Source organism: Myotis myotis, unplaced genomic scaffold (assembly GCF_014108235.1).
Source record: "Myotis myotis isolate mMyoMyo1 unplaced genomic scaffold, mMyoMyo1.p scaffold_m19_p_17, whole genome shotgun sequence".
Lineage (NCBI taxonomy): Eukaryota > Metazoa > Chordata > Mammalia > Chiroptera > Vespertilionidae > Myotis > Myotis myotis.
Window position 1 is genome coordinate 7,958,295 of NW_023416321.1, and position 17,642 is coordinate 7,975,936.

A 17,642-nucleotide genomic window follows, 5' to 3' on the forward strand; every position below is an offset into this window, starting at 1 on the left:
TTTATTTGTCTCTTGTCTTTGTTGTATATTAAACTCCATGAAGACAGGGACCAGTTCTAATTTTTTTAACTGCTAGATTTTCAACATGTAGCTCAGTGTCTGGCACAATATAAGTGTGTAGTCAATAAGTATTTATTGAATAAATGAACCCAGTGGAACCAGCTTCTTCAGTAGTGATAAACTGAGACAGGAAGACCTGCCACCCTCTATCCAGAAATCGTATTTCTATCTCTTTTCAATATATATATTTTTAAGTATACTTTTTTTTTTATTGATTTCAGAGAAGAAGGGAGAGAGATAGAAACATCAATGATGAGAGAATCATTGATTGGCTGCCTCCTGCATGCCCCCTACTGGGGATGAAGCCCACAACAGGGGCATGTGCCCTTGACAGGAATCAAACCCAGGACCCTTCAGTTCACAGGCTGACGCTCTATCCACTGAGCAAAACCAGCAAGGGCTCTTTTCAATCTTTAAATTATTTTTAGGGGGAGCTCATTTATATTCTACATTTATGACTGAAATCTTCTTCCTTAACATGAATCTTCTTGTTTTCAGGCAATTGGCTGTGGTATTGTAGAAAGCATACTAAACTGGGTGAAGTTTAAGGCTCAAGTCCAGTTAAACAAGAAGTGTTCAGCTGTAAAACATAACAGAATCAAGGGAATTCCCAAACTTGATGATGCCAATGATGCAGGTACACATTTAATGTTTCCAAATTTTAAATCTTATAGTTGTTATTTGTTTTATTCATTAACAGCATACCATGAGTAGTTTTTCCTTGGCAGTTAATATCAAGAGACTATTTTTACTCTTAAAAATCAATGGATTCCCTTTTATTAAACATTTAGGTAATTTCCAATTAAAATAATGTCGAGATGATTATTTTGGGATATAGAACAAGAAAGTTCCATATTGATCTATAGGAAAGGGAAAAGTTTACTTCGACTCTCTTAGGTCCCTGGCTTGGTCTGAAAATTAAACTAACAAAGACAGATTAACAGGAGGAAAGCGTACAGATTAATTTAATGTAAACTTTACATGACACAGGAGGAAATGAAGCCCCAAAAAAATAATTAAACCTAGGTATTTTTATGCCAGGTTTGATGAAGAGTAGAAAGTCATGAAAAGATATGATAAGTAAAGAGTATGAGCTAAGTGCAGTAAACTTGGGGAAGCTCAATGAGGCCTGTTTATTCAGATTCTTCTCAGTGTCCCTCAGTCCTGAAGTTAAGAATGCTCCTTTCCTCTGGGTATATGGAGGGCCCTTCTCACAATGAGAGTCTTATGACCTGCTTCAAGAGGGGTGAGGTCAGAGAAATCTTCCTACTTCTACCATTTTCTAAAATTCCTTCAGCTTAAAATATATGCCAAGATACCATATTTTGGAGTAGCATGTAATAAACACAATCGTTAACAAATATTTTTCATGTAATATGATCAAATGAATGTTCAACAGTAGCATAAAATGAAAAATTAGCCTAAGAAACTAAGACTTTTATTTACTATGAACTTTAGCTAAAATATATATCTAACTAGAGGCCCGATACATGAAGTTTGTACAAGAGTAGGCCTTCCTTCCCCCAGCTGCCGACACCAGCTTCCCTCTGGTACCCGGGACCCAGGCTTCCTTCACAGCCCCGGCTTCATCCGGAATGACATCTGGTCTAATTAGCATATTATGCTTTTATTATAAATTATTACCTCCATTTTACTCCTAAGCCACTTGTTATAAACTATAAATTACTAGAGTTTTATCACAAAGTTATTAACAGCATGTGTGAATTAATATTTGAGGTTGAACTAAATGTGCCAATAATTTGTGTATTTTTATTTTAGGGAGCCGAAATTCTACTGACTGCACACTTATTCTGACTGAAGGAGACTCAGCTAAAACCTTGGCTGTTTCAGGCCTAGGTGTGGTTGGGAGAGACAAGTACGGGGTTTTCCCTCTTAGAGGAAAAATACTCAATGTTCGAGAAGCTTCTCATAAACAGGTAGGATATAAAACTATCTTTAGAATTGCTATCTAGTTTTATAATGCAGGACTTGGTGCTTGTGTTTCATTCCCTCATTGGGCGTTTTAAAATGTATTTTAGATAGTTTTTGTTATTTTAAGAAATTGGATACATAGAACCTACAACCTATGTGTGTTCTCTGACAGGGAATTGAACCGATAACCTTTTGGTGTGTGGACAATGCTCCAACCAACTGAGCCACCTGGCCAGGGCTATATCACGTCTTTTTTTTTTTTCTTTTTTTCTTTTATATATATTTTATTGATTTTTCACAGAGAGGAAGGGAGAGGGATAGAGAGTTGGAAACATCAATGAAAGAGAAACATTGATCAGCTGCCTCCTGCACACCCCCTACTGGAGATGTGCCCGCAACCAAGGTACATGCCCTTGGCCAGAATCGAACCTGGGACCTTTCAGTCCGCAGGCCGACGCTCTATCCACTGAGCGAAACCGGTTAGGGCTATATCACGTCTTAACAGATCTTTCTGATTACTAAAGTATGGGCTAATAATAACTTAAAATACCAGAGCTCAAGAAAATCCAGGCAACATACACTGTTGTATTTTTGTTCTTTTCACATTTATAAACAATATATGTCCATTTCAGATAATGGAAAATGCTGAAATTAACAATATCATAAAGATTGTGGGTCTTCAGTACAAGAAAAACTATGAAGATGAAGATTCACTGAAGACTCTTCGTTATGGGAAGATAATGATTATGACAGATCAGGTCAGATTTGCTTTTCAGATACTTTAGATTGTTATAGTAAATTAAACATACCTTATTGTTGCATTTCTTTCCTGCAATGAAAGGAAATTACTTAACTTGGAGCTCTGGTCATTATCTCTGATCAGTATCTAAGCAGATATAGTATTATGTTTATATCATATGTACACTACATATACAGGTTAATAGTCTGGATTTGAATAGTCTTCGAATATTTTAATAGCCTTTTTTTATTAATCCCCATAGAACAGTGGTTCTCAACCTTCCTAATGCTGCAACCCTTTAATGCAGTTCCTCATGTTGTGGTGACCCCCAATTTCATTGTTACAAATTGAACATAATTAAAGCATAGTGATTAATCACAAAAAACAATATGTAATTATATATGTGTTTTCCAATGGTCTTAGGCGACCCCTGTGAAAGGGTCGTTCGACCTCCAAAGGGGTCGCAACCCACAGGTTGAGAACCGCTGCCATAGAAGAAAAAATTTGAGAAATTACCCAATATGTCAATCATAATTTTTTGAGTTCCTAAACAGTTCTATGTTTGGCCTTCCAAATATTTCTAGGACCAAGATGGTTCCCATATCAAAGGTTTGCTGATTAATTTTATCCATCACAACTGGCCCTCTCTTCTGCGACATCGTTTTCTGGAGGAATTTATCACTCCCATTGTAAAGGTATATTAACTTCTAAGATACCATAAAGGATATTTGAAGGCCCTACTTCTCAAACCTATATACACACATAACCCCAATGAAGTGTGGTGGTATGTAGGAGTACCAGCACTGTGCAAAGCCACAGCAATGTGTACTTTCCCACAGGTGTCTAAAAACAAGCAAGAAATGTCTTTCTATAGTCTTCCTGAATTTGAAGAATGGAAGAATTCTACACCAAATCATAAAAAATGGAAAGTCAAGTATTACAAAGGTTTGTAATGAAACTCATAGAATTCTCATTTTGTAATATACCATTCTATAAAAGATTATAGGGGGTAACTTGATATTCTTGGTTATGTAGGTTTGGGCACCAGCACATCAAAAGAAGCTAAAGAATACTTTGCAGATATGAAAAGACACCGTATCCAATTCAAATATTCTGGTCCTGAAGATGATGCTGCGATCAGCCTGGTGAGTTTGAATTGTATTTCATACATACATTCTAGTTTTATAAATCACTGCTTTAGCTAGTCAATTGAAACATTTTTGTACAATAGCATGTTTTCAGAAAGCATATCCCAGAGAAAGGAACCAGATATTTTTAAAAAACTGAGTTTTTGTTGTTTTAGTTTTTATACAAGAGATATTTTGGAACCTAGTAGTCCAATGACATCTTTTTCATCTCCTAATTTATAGGCCTTTAGCAAAAAACAGACAGATGATCGAAAGGAATGGTTAACTCATTTCATGGAGGACAGAAGACAACGGAAGTTACTTGGCCTTCCTGAGGTAAAAATTTTAAATATATTTAAATAAATAGTACACAAAATGTACTATTTACTGAACTTTTAGGATTGATACAACAAATTTAAGTTACTGAGTAGCTATTTCAGTAAAAAGTGTAGTAATCGATAGTTATATAAGTATTCTTATTTAGAATGCTGCATAAATGTATTGGGCATAAAAGAAATTACAAAGACAGTGCACTTTTTTTCTAATTGTGCAGCAGTTAAATTTGCTTTATCTTTAAAACAAAATTACTTCTGCCCTGCCTGGTATGGCTCAGTTGGTTGAGTGTCATCCTGTGTGCCAAAAGGTCACCGTTTCTATGCCCAGTCAGGGCACATACTCAGGTTGTGGATTCACTCTCCTGTCAGGGTGCGTATGGGAGGCGACCAATCAATGTTTCTCCCTCTCTCTCTCTCTCTCTCCCAAAAATCAATAAAAATCTATTTAAAAAACAAAATACTTCTGAAAAATATTTTTAAATACTTCTGAATTTTTAAGGGGCTTAATAACTATCCTAAAAATACTGAGAGGTTTCTTTGTTTTATTATTTTAAACTAGATCATGTAATACTCTCTTTGGTCCCTCAGGATTACTTGTATGGGCAAACTACCACATATCTGACATACAACGACTTCATAAACAAGGAACTTATCCTATTCTCAAATTCTGATAACGAGAGATCTATCCCATCTATGGTGGATGGTGAGTTCCAATTTTTTAGTCTGTTTTTGTCATAACATAGAAATCAGTGCCCAGAAATGGTTAAATTGAGGATACTAATATTTGCACTTCTTTCCTTTTGAAGGTTTGAAACCAGGTCAGAGAAAGGTTTTGTTTACGTGTTTCAAACGGAATGACAAGCGAGAGGTGAAGGTTGCTCAATTAGCTGGGTCAGTGGCTGAGATGTCTTCTTATCATCATGGTGAGGTAAACACACGATCTATGTTTCTGGAAAGCATTATAGTAGAAATACCTGCAAAATTATTCTCCAAACACTTAGTGAAAATATAAGCCTGGTACATTTGTAGTAGAGAACAATTTAGTGAAATCTGCCAGACTAGATATGTGCTTACACTTTGGCCTAACAAATCTATTTCTGAAAATATTCCTATAAGGATATCATAAATCTGCAAGGATCTGTGTTCAAAGATGTTTATTATAACTTTGATGTTTAATTTAGACATCAAAAGTGTCCAATGACTGGGAAATTGTTATAAATTGTGACACATCTATGCATAGAACCATTGATATAACTGAAGTAAACCTGTCTATACTAACATTGAAGAATGTCTGTGTCCTGTTGTCAGCTGGGGAAAAAAGAGGCAGAACAATACTTAAAGCAAAACATCTAGAACAATATATTCCAAATTATTGACTTTTATTATCCCTGGAAATTAAAAAGGGCAATATTCCAATTTGTTATATATATCTGAATTGTTTGACTTTACACAAACATACATTCATTTTTTATTTTGTAATTGAATTGCTTTTTTAAAGAACTAGATTGCCATAAGTTTCTAGAACTTCAAATGTAATGCTTGTCTTACTTGTTGCTTTCATTAAAATATAGTGGTAGCCTTGGCCAGTGTGGCTTAAGTTGGTTGGGCGTTGTCCCGTGCACTGAGGTTGCTGGTTTGAGTCTGGTAGGGGCACATACCTGGGTTGTGGGCTCCATCCCCGGTAGGGGGCATGCAGGAGGCAGCTGATTGATGTTAGGCTCTCACGTCAATGTTTCTTCTCCCTTCCTCTCCCTAAAAATCAATAAAACTATTATTTTAAAAAAATAAAATATAGTGGGTACCTAGTAAATGATCGTGATTTGTTAAATGCTTACCATGCACCAGGTACAAAAGATAAGACAAATATGTATCTTACTTCAAGGTATAATCACAGTTTAACCAAGAAGGATAACACACACACACACAACTATAGAATAAAGTTATACATGCTAGAGTAGAAATGAGCGAAATATTGTAACTTGAAGAAGTAATTCTTTATTCTGCTCTGAGTGAAGAAAGGAGCTATGCCTTTTTTTATTGAAATTATTGGAAGGCAAGAGCCCTGAACTTGGAGTCCTAAGTCTGGGGTTAAAGCACTACATCTGCCATGTACACTTATCTGGGAAAAATCAGTAAACATCTATATCTCATAAACCCTTACAGGATTATAGTAAGGCTTAGGCATAATAATGGATATGTATTATTAAAAGTCTACAGATCAGATTAATGAATCTTTTCCTTCCCCAGATGTCACTAATGATGACGATTATCAATTTGGCTCAGAATTTTGTGGGTAGCAATAATCTGAACCTCTTGCAGCCCATTGGTCAGTTTGGTACCAGGCTGCATGGTGGCAAGGATTCTGCTAGTCCTCGATACATCTTCACAATGCTCAGGTGGGTAATGCTTTCAATTTCTAGTGAATTGCCATTTCCAATTTTGAAATAATATGAGATTTAGTAGACAAAAATAAATAAAAATTCAATCAGAAAATATACTTGTGATGCAGATGCTTAGAATATTAATTTTTTAAAAACTACTCATTAAAGCTTAATTATGCTATTTTTTGTAATGAGCAGAAAGACAAAATATTCTATTTCAGTTTGATAGCCATACCCTTTGTATCCTTAGAAGTATTATTTCCTTGTGAAAATATAAATGTTTTTACTTCCATTTCTTATATTTTCTTTTCTTTATATAGAGAGTGGTTCTCAACCAGGAGATATTTTGCCACCCAGGTGACACGTAGCAATGTCTGGATACATTTTTGATTGTCATAACTAGGAGAGCCACGCTACTGGCACCTAGTGGGCAGCGGCTAAGAATACTACTAAACACCCTCCAAAGCACAGGACAGCCCCCCACAACAAAGAATTATCTGACCCAAAATCTCAGTAGTGCCAAGTTTGAGAGACCCTGCTGCAGAATTTGCGTCAGAGTAAAGGGCTTGATTCTTCCTAAATACCACAGCTGAAATCGTACTTCCTTTACAATTCTATGGAAAGTCTACTATGAATGGTCAGTTTTCAGCTATCATCATATTTAACCTTTCAGCAACACTTAATAGAGTTAATCACTCCATCATCCTTAAAACTCTTTATTTTGGCCTCCAAAACACCAGACTTGTTTCTCCTCCTTATTAGTCTTCTCTTTGTTGGGTGTTCTACTCATCTTCCCAACCTCTAGATGCTGGCCTGCCTCAAAGCTCCATCAGATCTTTTTCCATTAGCTATTCTCAGTTCCCATCCATAATGATACCTCATCCATACAGTCTCATAACTCCAGCCCTGAATTTTAAACTTTTCTATGTCCAATTATCTGCTTATCATTTATCACTTGGATATCTAGCAAGTATCTCAAACACAAGTTCAAAACAAAATCCTGTCTCAATAAATAGAATGCCATCCTTCTAATTTTCAGGCTAAAAACCTTGAAGTCACTTAGGGAAGCCAATTTTTTAAAAATAGGTCACTGGTGCAGAACCTTCCAACTGCTTCATTTAGAGTAAAATCTAAAGCCCTATCAGTGGTCAGCAAACTGCAGCTCAGCAAACCGCAGCTCACGAGCCACATGGAACTCTCTGGCCCCTTGAGTGTGGCTCTTCCACAAAATACCGACTTCTGCGCAAGGGCCACGAAGTTTCCATTGCACTGTACGTGCGTGCCCGCACGTGGTATTTTGTGAAAGAGCCACAGTCAAGGGGCCAAAGAGCCGCATGTGGCTCGCGAGCCGCGGTTTGCCGACTACAGCCCTAGTTTATTTTTAACTAACCAGACCTCACATGATCTATGCACCCACTCCCCATAGCTTTTTACTCCATCTCATATTATCTCTGCTTAAAACACCTGGCTCTTTGTCTATACATGCCAGGCATACTCCCTCTTTCAGGGCCTTTTGCTTTACTGGTCCATCTTGCTGGCAATACTCTTTCTGCAGATAACCTCCGGGCTGATTCTCTCGATTTCTTTTCTTCTCAAACATTATCCTATCAGAAAGTGCCTACCATTTCTTAGCACCCCTTCAGTCACTCTTACCTACTTTATTTTTCTTCTTAGCATTTATTGCACCCCTGACAAAGTCTAAGTTCATGTCTAGCTCCTATATTAGAATGTGAGCTCCTTGGAAGCTGAGGCTTAAGTCTATAGTGCCTGGCACAAAGAAAGTGCTCAATAAATATTGTTAAGCGAACATTAGCAAGTAAAGCTGAGGTAAATCCATGTATTGATATGAGATAACATATGTCCTTTTCATGAAGTTAAATATCAAAGCCAGTATTTTTGTAAAATAACATTCTTTGATTGTTTCCTTTAGTCCTTTGGCTCGGTTGTTATTTCCACCAAAAGATGATCACACATTAAAGTTCTTATATGATGACAACCAACGTGTGGAGCCTGAATGGTATATTCCTATCATACCCATGGTGCTGATAAATGGTGCTGAAGGAATTGGTACTGGGTGGTCCTGCAAAATCCCCAACTTTGATATTCGTGAAGTTGTGAATAACATCAGGCGTTTGATGGATGGAGAAGAACCTTTGCCAATGGTAACTATTTTGTATATATTAGGAACATTAATTTTCTTCTGGTTTCAATTCAGTAGACTATATGGTTAAAGAGGCTATAAGTATACAATTTATTTCGCACTTAAATGTTAGATTTATTGTTTGATGCTACTGTGATTTCTGTTTTTAGTGTCACATTTAGAAAACATTCTTTTTTTAAATACCAATTTAGCTTCCAAGTTATAAGAACTTCAAGGGTACTATTGAAGAGCTGGCTTCAAATCAATATGTGATTAGTGGTGAAGTGGCTATTCTTAATTCCACAACCATTGAAATCTCAGAGCTTCCCATCAGAACATGGACCCAGGTAAGTAATGGGGGAGTGGTGTGTGTATGTGTGTGGATCAGCCAAAACACTTTTTGTAATGCTTGTTAACTATTCAGGAGCCAGTGTTTCAGATACTTACAAAAGGATTATTTCTTTAGACATACAAAGAACAAGTGCTAGAACCCATGTTGAATGGCACTGAGAAGACGCCACCTCTCATAACAGATTATAGGGAATATCATACAGATACCACTGTGAAGTTTGTTGTGAAGATGACTGAAGAAAAACTGGCTGAGGCTGAGAGAGTTGGACTACACAAAGTCTTCAAACTCCAAACTAGTCTCACATGCAACTCTATGGTATGTCTTATCTCATACAATTTATACTAAGAAGATAATATAAATTTTAAATGGAAATCATAGGCTACTTTTATATTTTGAAAGAATAAAGTCATTTCTCTAAAACCATTGAAGTTTAGCCAACTTAGCTATTCTTGGCTCTACTCTTGTTTGTTTTTTTCCAGGTGCTTTTTGACCATGTAGGCTGTCTAAAGAAATATGACACGGTGCTTGATATTCTAAGAGACTTCTATGAACTCAGGCTTAAATATTATGGATTAAGAAAAGAATGGCTTCTAGGAATGCTTGGTGCTGAATCTGCTAAACTGAACAATCAGGCCCGCTTTATCTTAGAGAAAATAGATGGCAAAATAATCATTGGTATGTTTTTTGGATAATGACTGTCTGTACTAAACTACAATTGTGCCAAACTTACTTTAAACATTTTTGGAGAAAGTAATGGTGGGGAGGGAAGGCAAATCCATTTAGTTCAGTTGGCTACTTAAATGAGCATTTCTTTGAAATACTTAATTAGGTATCTTATAGTTTGAAAGACATAGTTTTTACTAGATTGACCATCTTGAGAAATCAAAATTTAGTTGACATTTAGATAGAAAAGAGCTAGAAGAGGTTCCTATATAAACTACTTGATCAAGAGAAAAGTCTTATAGGAAACTGGAGGCCCGGTGCATGAAATTTGTGCATTGGGGGGTGGGGGAGGGTCCCTTAGCCTGGCAGTTGGACATCCCTCTCGCAGTCTGGGACCCCTCGCTCCTTACCACCCACCTGCTTGCTGCTCCTTAGCGCTGCCTCAGAGGTGGGAGAGGCTCCTGCCACTGCTACTGTGCTTGCCAGCTGTAAGCCTGGCTTCTGGCTGAGCAGTGCTCCCCCTGTGGAAGTGCACTGACCACCAGGGGGAAGCTCCTGCATTGAGCATCTGCCCACTAGTGGTCAGTACACATCATAGCAACCAGTTGTTCCACTGTTCGGTTGATTTGCATATTAGGCTTTTTTTATTATCTACTAGAGGCCCAGTGCACAAAATTTGTGCGGGGCGGGGGGGGGGGTCCCCTCAGCCTGGCCTGCACCCTCTCCAATCCAGGATTGAGCCTAAACGGGCAGTTGGACATCCCTTTCGCAATCTGGGACCGCTGGCTCCTAACCGCTCACCTGCCTGTCTGATTGCCCCTAACTGCTCTCCCCTGCTGGCCTGATCCACCTAACTGCTCTCCCTTGCTGGCCTGATCCCCTTAACTGCTCTCCCCTGCTGGCCTGATCACCCCTAACCGCTTCTGCCTCGGCCCCCACCACAGTGGCTTTGTCCGGAAGATGTCTGGTCTAATTAGTATATTACCCTTTTATTAGTATAGATAATAATAAAAGCATAATATGCTAATTCAACCAGACGTCCTTCCAGACGACCTTTTGGATGAAACTGGGACTGTGAGGGAAGCCCAGGTCCCGGGTGCCAGAGGGAAGCCGGTGCCAGCAGCCGGGGGAAGGAAATCCTACTCTTGCATGAATTTCATGCATCGGGACTCTAGTATAGGATAAAGGGCTTTTGAAGTAAGATTATAAATGGCTTCTATTGTAAGTAAATTGTGTACTTAAGCCTGAAAGGTCATGTCTTAGGGATTTTTTAAAAGACATTCTAGCTCTGGCTGGTGTGGCTCAGTTGAAGCATCGTCCCCTACACCAAAAGGCGACAGATTCATGGCACATACCCAGACTGCAGGGTCCACCCCTAGTCGGGGCACATGCAGGAGGCAATGGATCAGTTCTCTCTGTTCCTCTCTCAATTAAAAAAAAAATTGAAGCAGGGGGTGGGGGGTTTCACTGACCAAAAAGTTTGGAATAAAAGGAAGGTGGGCTAGAGCTATCCAGGCTCAGCCACCTGGTGTACGGATGATCGAATAAATTTGTAATAACTCACACACACACAAAAAAAAGAAGGTGAAAAGAGATAGCTTAGTTCTGACCAAAGCTAACTAGAAAAGCTGGGCAACTAACTCATGCTACTAGGTTATAGTAGCAAATCCCTGAAATATGACAACACGAATTCCTAGTGATCACAGGAAATTTTTCTGGTGGTACACAAAAATGTTTAATTTGTTATATCTTCCATTTCATGAATATTTTAAAAAATAATAACACTAGTATATCAACCCCTTAATTTCACAGCTATTATTACTTAAAACAAGGCCTAAAATAAGTAATATTAGACATGACTCAAAAACGAAAAGTAAAGGTTGTATTGACTACTGTAAACATTGGAAGAAAGGTTCTATAGGAAAGGGGAATGAGCCCTGGCTGGGTAGCTCAGGTGGTTAGAGTGTCATCCTGATATGCCAAGGTTGCAGGTTTGAGCTCCAGTCAAGGCACGTACAAGAATCAACCAATGAATGCATGGATAGGTGGAACACAGAGCACTGTTTCTCTCTCAAATCAGTAAACTAAAAAAAAAAAAAAATTGGGGGGTAAGAAAAGGGGAACAGCCGAAACCGGTTTGGCTCAGTGGATAGAGCGTCAGCCTGCGGACTGAAGGGTCCCAGGTTCGATTCCGGTCAAGGGCATGTACCTGGGTTGCGAGCACATCCCCAGTGGGAGATGTGCAGGAGGCAGCTGATCGATGTTTCTCTCTCATCGATGTTTCTAGCTCTCTATCTCTCTCCCTTCCTCTCTGTAAAAAATCAATAAAATATATAAAAAAAAGGGGGGGGGGGGACAAAGGCAACATGGAAAACTCAGTATTTGGGTGGTGGCACTAAAAACTTGCCTGATCATATATTGAAATTTTTAAAAACCAGGGTCTGTAATTGAGGTAGAGACCAAAAATAAAGATTTGGATTATCTTTTGTTAAAGTTATGATTAGATCATAACCTCATATGATTTGACTGCCCTCTTGTGGTAATTTACATTTGTCAGTATTTTAGGGCAGTGATTTTCCACTGGTGTGCTGCAAGAATTTTTTAAAATGCAATACCTGACTATTTAGTCAGGGGCACTGACCTCTTTCCCTTAGGTTGTCAAATTAAAAAATGACAGCAGCCAACACAATAGCTGTCTGGTGTGAATGAATTACACCTATTTTTTGGTTAGGTCAGCAAAAATTTTTTTTTATGTGCAGTAGAATTTTAGTAATTAGTTTATGTGTGCCATGAAATGAAAAAGGTGTAAAATCACTGGTTTTAAGAAGAATACTTAACTTCAGCTGACCCTTGATCAACATGGGATTTTTTTTTTTTCCCCTTTGGTGTCTTTTTTTTAACCCTCACCCAAGGATACATTTTTATTGAATTTTTTAAAGCGAGAGGAGGAGAAAGAAAGAGAGAAACATTAATGTGAGAGGGAAACAACATCCATAGTTTGCGTCCTGTATACATCCTGACCAGGAATCAAACCCACAACCTTTTTGGTGTACGGGATGACACTCCAACCAACTGAGCCACCTGGCCAGGGTGACCCACACAAATTTGAACTGTGTGGGTACACTAATTTTTTAAATAAATATTTTGGAAAATTCTGGAAGGTTTGTGACAATTTGAAAAAAACAGATGAACCTTGTGATTTTCTTTTTTTTTTTTTTTTAATATATTTTATTGATTTTTTACAGAGAGGAAGGGAGAGAGATAGAGAGTTAGAAACATCGATGAGAGAGAAACATCGATCAGCTGCCTCCTGCACAACCCCCACTGGGGAAGTGCCTGCAACCCAGGTACATGCCCTTGACCGGAATCGAACCTGGGACCCTTCAGTCCGCAGGCTGACGCTCTATCCGCTGAGCCAAACCGGCTTTGGCGTGATTTTCTTAATATTTTATTTTTTCTAGCTTTATTGTAAGAATACAGTATATAATACATATAACACAGAAAATGTGTTAATTGACTGTTGATGTTATTGGTAAGGCTTCCAGTCAACAGTAGACTATTAGTAGTTAAGTTTTAGGGGAATCAAATTATATGGAGATTTTCAACTGTTCAAGAGATTGGTGCCCCTAATCCCTACATTGTTCAAGGGTCAGCTATATATATCAGAATGTACAAATTTATGCAAGATAAAAACAGTTTACTAGTTTCTAGTCCTAATCTTTTGAATTACTATGGTAAAATCTTATTACTTTCCTAAAATATTACTCAAAACCAACTATTACCTCTGTTTATATTTTTTTAATAGAAAATAAGCCCAAAAAAGAATTAATTAAAGTTTTGATTCAGAGAGGATATGATTCGGATCCTGTGAAGGCTTGGAAAGAAGCCCAGCAAAAGGTAATTTCTTGGTTAATATTTTTCTATATTATTAAGACTCTGCCCTAATCAGTTTGGCTCAGTGGATAGAGCGTCAGCCTGGCGACTGAAGGGTCCCAGGTTTGATTCCGTTCAGGGGCATGTACCTTGGTTGTGGGCACATCCCCACTAGGGGGTGTGCAGGAGGCAGCTGATCGATGTTTCTCTCTCTTCGATGTTTCTAACTCTATCCCTCTCCCTTCCTCTCTGTAAAAAATCAATATAATATTAAAAAAAAAAGGCAGTGTGCTGTATAATTTTTTAAAAAAAGACTGTATAACCTAATGTCTGTGTTTCATATTTCCTATTAAAACTACATTTTAATTCTTCCCATAGGTTACAGAAGAAGAAGAAAATGAAGAGAGTGACAATGAAAAGGAAACTGAAAAAAGTGACTCTGCAACTGGACCAACTTTCAACTACCTTCTTGATATGCCACTTTGGTATCTAACTAAAGAAAAGAAAGATGAACTGTGTAAACAAAGAAATGAAAAAGTGAGTAGTTGATGAATTATACATTTTGCTTAGTTATATTCTGTGAAAGTAAAAATGTGTGCTTCATGAAAATACTGTTTATGCATATAAATTAACTCTAAATTTGCTGACTATCTTACCAAGGAACAAGAGCTGGAAACATTAAAGAGAAAGAGTCCATCAGATTTGTGGAAAGAAGACTTGGCTGCTTTTATTGAAGAGCTGGAGGTGTGTAGCTTATAATATCCATTTTAGAATTTTTACTAATGAAATAATAGGTTCTATCAATATACCTTTTTATCAAGAAAATTCACAATTGGCAGTAGAAAGAATATGGAGGCAAAAGGAAATATTACAAGATAACACATAAAAGGACAAACTGTTTTAAACTAGTTAGAATAAAGTAAATGATGCCAGGAAACATACTAACCTGGAAGTTTCTAGACAAAGAGGAAAAGGGAAGGAGGACAAGAGTTGATTTTTGACCTATTGGGACTAAGAAGATAAGAATTTAAATGTGAAAGAAGACCAACCCAACCCAGTCCTCCAAATCAACCTAAAAGGACAGAAACAGTTTATCTTCAGGGCTAGCTAATTAGTAGTTTCGATGGTCCTGTTAATTTCACTGTTCGATTTTCCTACATTTTGACATAAGGAAAAGCATTTCACAAATGAAGCTAAAAGGATTACCATGCAAATTTATATTATTGCATTCAGTACGATGTGCAGCTTACAATCAGTTGATTGTATAAGAATACATTACTAGAATTACATCCTTATTTTTTGAGTTTACAAATATGTATATATGTATTTTACCCCTAACCTACTTTGCCCTTTTTATCCTCAGAAAGATTCAGTGGTAAAATCAAGAGTAGAACCCAATCTTCTATCCCCACACTGTTCAAAGTGTGTCTTAATTATATTTTCACTGTTGTGGTGGTATACTTAGATATGGAACAGGTTGTCACAAATTTATTTTAAGATATAACTAGTTGAAACCTGTTTAACACATTAAACGCCCTGTCAGTCACCGGTGACTGACACTATACTTTCCGTCTGGAAAATACGACAGGCTGGGCGCTTAACGTGTTAATTTTTGCCTTTTATGCTATCCCTATAAAGTAATAAAGATGTTATAATGCCTTTGTTAGCTTATAAACTTGCTTTCTTCTGTCCCTCTTTTAGGCTGTTGAAGCCAAGGAAAAACAAGATGAACAAGTAGGACTTCCTGGGAAAGGGGGGAAAGGAAAAGGGAAAAAAACACAAATGGCTGAAGTTCTGCCTTCTCCAAGTGGAAAAAGAGTCGTCCCCCGGGTGACCATAGAGATGAAAGCAGAGGCAGAAAAGAAAATTAAAAGGAAAATTAAGGTAATACTCTTGAAAACATTATACATTAAATACTTTAAGCTTATTTTCACATAAAATTGAACAAATTATACGTTTTCTACTCCCATAGTTTGGAATTTACCCTATATCTAGTCATAACATTCCTTTTTTTAAAAAAGAAATTATTAGTTGATTTTAGAGAGAGAGAGAGACATTGATTTGTTCCACTTACTTATGCATTCATTGGTTGATTCTTGTATGTGCCCTGACCAAGGATTAAACCCACAACCTTGGCATATCAGGATGACACTCTTTAGCAACTGAGCTGCCTGGCCAGGGTATAACATTCCTTTCTTATGAGCCTGATTTTTTTAATGTTTAAATATCTTGAAAAAGTCATACCTTTATTTGTACCTTTATTCAGAGTTCTTAATCAGACCCAAAGAAAAAAAATCACTTTGACCGGATATAGATGTGTATACTTAACCTTATATTATTCCAAGTACAGTAAACCCTTGATTTTTGCAGACCTCAATTTAATGGACAAAATTTCTAGTCTGTATGTCACATGTGAAAATTAACACCTTGTTAACTTTTAAATGCTTTTAACCAAGATTTGCTTATAATTAAGTTAACAGGTTATATTTTTTGTTATTAATTCATTGTTATTTTTAACAAATTTTAGGGAATAGGCTATATGTTGGAAAAAACACTAGTGATTTTGCCGACATAAAGATCACATATCTATAACTATAGTCTACATATTTAACTCAAAGTGTCATTGCTCATATACAATGTCCAGTGATTAGCACGTGTTCACACTGCATTTGTTACAAGGTAATTGATTCTCTTGTCAGTGGCATGACTTTCTGCAGTAGTTTTAATACATGCTAAGTCAGTGTTCTGACGTGCTAAGGCATGCTCCCAGCAGTGTGCATTTGTTTACTGTGAAGTGACTGGTGAATGCACGCATTTATTAGACCTATTCAATATGTAAACTTTTCTGTGAAATTAAACTTCTAACTACACAAACGTGTCTACATAAGTGAAAACAGGTAAACTCACTAATTTGTCAATTTTTAAACATGCACATTCAGAAAACCTACTTTGGTATATATATAATGGACTTTCAGCTTTAACGGGCACCCCCTCTCCCAAATTAATCTGTTATATCGAGGTTTTAGTGTAATAAAATTTGGCAGAGCTTGACCTTTTTCATCTTACTATCTTTTAGAATGAAAATACTGAAGGAAGCCCTCAAGAGGACAGTGCGGAACCAGAAAGCCTAAAGCAAAGATTAGAGAAGAAACAGAAAAGAGAACCAGGTATTAAAACATTTTAAGGAAAATGGTAGAGTTGAGATAAAATTATGTTTGTTACCTAGCACATTCCACATAGATATTCAATAAATTCTTAGTGCGTAACATGAAGGAGAGCTAAATCTGAAGTAGTTTGAATCTCACTAATAATTGTCTTTGGGATTTGATTTGAGTAGAGATCATTTTGTAATGAAATATTTGTTAATTTGACAATTTGGATTCCTCAGTTGGGATCCAAAGAAAACAAACTCAGTTAATTAGATTTCTCCTTCTAGCCAGTTAAAAGCTTGAGTACAGTGACCACATCTTAGTCATGTTTATATTATCCCTACAGATTAAGATTAATGCCTTTATTGAGTATCTACTTTGTTTAACTTCCTCATTGAGTTACTGACATACCAAATTCATGCTGTAAAGTGGACCAGTTAATGGTTCTGGTATTCTCCAAAGTTTAGAACAATTAATTGCTCCCACAAAAGAAACACTGTTCTCATTGAAGGTCGCTCCCCATTTCCTCCCAACTCCTCCTCCCATTAGGCAACCACTAATCTAATTCTGTCTCTAGATTTACCTATTCTAGACGTTTCATATAAATAGAAATCATATAATACATAGTCTTTTGTGTCTGGCTTCTTTCACTTGCATAATGTTTTCCAGGGTCATCCATGTAGTAAACATGTATCAATACTTCCTTCATTTTTATTGCCAAATAATATTTCATTGTAAAGATACTATATTTTGTTTTGTTCATCAGTTGATAGGAATTTGGATTGTTTCATTGGGAGGAATTGACCTCCAGGCCAAACTGGCTGTAAGGACCAGCTATGGCTACAGTGGGAGAGCTGCTGTGCAGAAACACCCCTATGGAGCAGGACTTGC

At 37.1% G+C, this 17,642-nt stretch overlaps 1 protein-coding gene across 1 annotated transcript in view; it reads left to right on the forward strand.

Annotated features, from left to right (window-relative positions):
• The window catches only part of TOP2A (DNA topoisomerase II alpha), a 31,176-nt gene that overhangs the window by 6,833 nt on the left and 6,701 nt on the right, over positions 1-17,642 (forward strand). The window contains exons 11-29 of the mRNA XM_036341072.1: positions 559-697; positions 1,840-1,997; positions 2,625-2,750; positions 3,316-3,426; positions 3,571-3,676; positions 3,767-3,876; positions 4,102-4,194; positions 4,782-4,896; positions 5,000-5,121; positions 6,441-6,589; positions 8,505-8,736; positions 8,927-9,061; positions 9,181-9,381; positions 9,546-9,741; positions 13,535-13,626; positions 13,981-14,139; positions 14,263-14,346; positions 15,304-15,486; positions 16,679-16,769. Of these exons, the coding sequence (XP_036196965.1) occupies positions 559-697; positions 1,840-1,997; positions 2,625-2,750; positions 3,316-3,426; positions 3,571-3,676; positions 3,767-3,876; positions 4,102-4,194; positions 4,782-4,896; positions 5,000-5,121; positions 6,441-6,589; positions 8,505-8,736; positions 8,927-9,061; positions 9,181-9,381; positions 9,546-9,741; positions 13,535-13,626; positions 13,981-14,139; positions 14,263-14,346; positions 15,304-15,486; positions 16,679-16,769 (2,602 nt within the window). The remainder of the gene's footprint in view (positions 1-558; positions 698-1,839; positions 1,998-2,624; positions 2,751-3,315; positions 3,427-3,570; positions 3,677-3,766; positions 3,877-4,101; positions 4,195-4,781; positions 4,897-4,999; positions 5,122-6,440; positions 6,590-8,504; positions 8,737-8,926; positions 9,062-9,180; positions 9,382-9,545; positions 9,742-13,534; positions 13,627-13,980; positions 14,140-14,262; positions 14,347-15,303; positions 15,487-16,678; positions 16,770-17,642) is intronic.